Source organism: Anastrepha ludens, chromosome X (genome assembly GCF_028408465.1).
Source record: "Anastrepha ludens isolate Willacy chromosome X, idAnaLude1.1, whole genome shotgun sequence".
NCBI lineage: Eukaryota > Metazoa > Arthropoda > Insecta > Diptera > Tephritidae > Anastrepha > Anastrepha ludens.
In genome coordinates, this window is record NC_071503.1 from 96,254,557 (window position 1) to 96,257,753 (window position 3,197).

Below are 3,197 nucleotides of genomic sequence, written 5' to 3' on the forward strand. Positions count from 1 at the left end.
TATTTATTTAACTGAATGCAAAAAGTCACATTTGTTCTTATGCCTGTTTTGTGCTTAAATATTCTATTTGTCAATGATAAAAATTTTAAATTAAATGTTAATATATTTAAATGCATTAACGAAAAATCTCTGTTCAACAATATTTATCATAGCATGTGTGAACAATTTGGTGCGCGTCGTTAATAATATTGAGAATTATTTCACTTTAATTAGCCGCCTAATCACATAAAAATAGTTAATTGTTACCTAATAACAACTTCATACTTTTAATTACATTATTTTATGCATTAATCAGCAAATAATCAGTCATAAACAAAATTGGGATATTCACAATCCAAAATATATATATATGTATATGTAGTTATATAAAGTAAAATGTATGCAGTATGATAGTTAGTTTTTCAATCATTAGTTTATCGCAAGAAGTAGCATTTTTTATTTTAAATTACTTTAGCTTTTTGTTACTGTTGTTTTGAACTTCGCATGTAGTGCACTGAGGCATTTATACAGCCTTGTAGACTCTGACGGACTTCACGTCGTTGAGGGTGAGAGTAGTCACTAGCTCGGAGTCAGTGAATTCACGAATAATGGTCGATGGTTTGTCACCCTTCTGTTCTTGCACCAATTTGTTGCCAACCAGAGTGAAGACGCTCTTCACTTTGCGACTGTCAAGTGTCTCTTCATCGAATTCCTCGCCCAGCTTGAAGTAGACCGTAGTTGTCTTGAAGGTTGATGTAGTGGTGAAAGAGTAATTATCACCATCCTTCTTCAGTTCAACGGTGGGGCTGACACTGTTACCCATTTTGCGTAGAACCATACCGACACCCAATTCCTTCATGTATTCGTCGAAGTTTTCACTCTTTTCTAATTTGTATTTCTTTCCTTCCCAGACAGCCATTTTTACTAATGATTTATTTAGCGTTTAGGATCGTCCGCAGGATCGCCATGTAAAGGTGATGCATGTAATGTGAAGCAGGATCGTCAATGTGTAGGTGCTATTATTTTAGGGCAAACCTGCCGACTAAAGATTCCTTTGTAAATAAAAGATTTATTTTTTTAGTTAGGGCAATAACTGCCTTCCAACTATCAGGTAGCGACTGAGCTGACTGAGCTGCCTTCTGATAGAATGGCTTTATTTTTATACTTTCTTTTCGCCTTGTCATCAAATATATATATATAATTACAATCAAACATTGTTACAAATAAAAATCAATAACAAAATTGTAAACACTTAAAAATACTATACAAATGAAATTCTGCTTAGGTTGACTTAAATTTTGTTCAGGGTTAGCTTACTTCACAGTGAGCTATGGCTTTGCTTTGGAGTGGGGTATCATGTGACAAAAAGTGTATTTGGTGTGTGCCATGTGTTTACTTATGTTTCGGGTTTCAAAAAAAGGCAAAGAGTTTATGTCATTGAAATTGAAAAGAATTATGTCATTAAAGTAGAGCAAATTGAATTGACATGGTTTACATAATTTGAGTTTGAGTGTTAAGAATATATTTTAAGAATTCGAAAGAAGTTTGAAAGTGAAGTGGAGGTACTCTACATTTGTCCTCCACCTTATCCTGGACGTGGAACTGGATCCGCCCCAGATGTAGGTGAGGACGGCACCCGTACTTCGACTTAAGAACCTTGAGGGATCCAAGATCGATACCCAGTACCAGGTGGGAACCCGCCTCCGAAGTGGTAGCGGATTTCTGCCTGGTGCACGAGTATACTCTCCAGAGAGTCGTGTCAAGATCCTTATTCTGAACACGGATGCGTCTGAGGAGTTCTGCTGAATTACAGGAAGGACCCGGAATCCAGACACTCGCTCGTACCAGCCTTTCTTTGCTACTCTCAACAAGAATAAACTTGCTGTTTTCGCAGGCTGAAATCTTTGCTATCGCTTTTTCTAGCCATTCTCGGGAAAAAGCATTGGAACAGTGCACCTTTACGATGCCGTCCACCACGCTTTTCCCCTCGAAAGTCGGCGCGTCTTTCGACTCACCGATAGCTTTCCAAAGATAGCTGTCAAGATAGTCTTGTTGCCCTTTGGACAGTTGACCATCTTGTTTGTCGGTTTGTATCTCCACCGTCATTGCCTTTGCTGCCATTCTCGCGAATGATTCGCCAGACGTTGACGGAAGAGTGTCATTCGACATTTGAGGTCCCTTAGCCTTGTCAGGCAAAGGTTTGTCTGCCTTGGATTGGGTCGAGGATGCAGGCATTTCCAAATTCCGTCTCTCGACTTTCCTCTTCTTTGCCTTTCTCCTCTTCCCGGTCGTTGGCACAGACCCCGTTTCGTTCTCGGAAGAGCGCAGCGCTACAGAGGAATCCTCTGTTCTGCCACGCTTTCCCGTTTCCGTTACAGGTGTCGAAGTTGACGGAGCTTGAGTCCTTGCCTTAGCTAGTGCTTCGGCTTGCCTCGCCTTCTGTCTTCTTCGTTTGATCTGCCTTGCGGTTAGACCAACACCTGCGTTCGACTCTCCAATAACTTCGGTCTTTTTACCGGTACTTACCTGATTCACACTAGGTTTAACCGTTGTCAAAGACTTACTCGGTACCAGAGATTCGTCTGAGTCTACTGAGAGATTGTCCGCCATCTCCACATCCTCCACAACTTGTTCAGTTGCTTGAGATCGTTTCGACGGCGGTATATCGCTCAAACTCACTCGGCTCTCCATTGGCATAGCCAATGTGCCATGTTTCACCACTATTAGTGCGCTTCCTCCGGAACCCTGGGTGTCAGTTCCGGTCATAGGGGAATGTGGGGTTCGGGCCTGCACATCCGATGCCCGAGCCGTCGATTGCTCGACGGGAGGATTTCCCGAAAGTGGGTTACCTCGTGCAGAGAGATCCTTTGTTAACCTCCACATTGCGATTAAATGCATTTTATACCTCCTGTCAGGTTGTCGGTACGGTACTCTCCACATAGTACTTGGGTGGCCACCAATTCCGCCGTTCCGCGGTTGAGTGGATACCCAATTCCTATATGGAGCTGCCCTCTTAGTTCGTGGTAAGTTAATCTCCATAGAATGGGGTTAACTCGCCACTTAAGCCTCATCTCCGCGGCAAGGAGACCGACATGACAAGGTTCCGATGGTTAAACTTAATGGTAATTTGGTAATGTTTTCTTTGTTTATTATTTGTTGTTGTTCACTTTGCACACGCACAAATATGTGCAGATTTATGTAATTGAAAGTGTGTAACT

At 41.7% G+C, this 3,197-nt stretch overlaps 1 protein-coding gene across 1 annotated transcript; it reads right to left on the reverse strand.

The window, feature by feature from the left end:
- Positions 1 to 389: 389 nt before the first annotated feature.
- On the reverse strand, positions 390 to 948 carry LOC128869239 (probable fatty acid-binding protein). The gene has a single exon (XM_054111773.1). It carries the CDS (start codon positions 896 to 898, stop codon positions 503 to 505), a length of 396 nt encoding a protein of 131 aa, XP_053967748.1. The 5' UTR covers positions 899 to 948; the 3' UTR covers positions 390 to 502.
- Between the last annotated feature and the right edge of the window lie 2,249 nt (positions 949 to 3,197).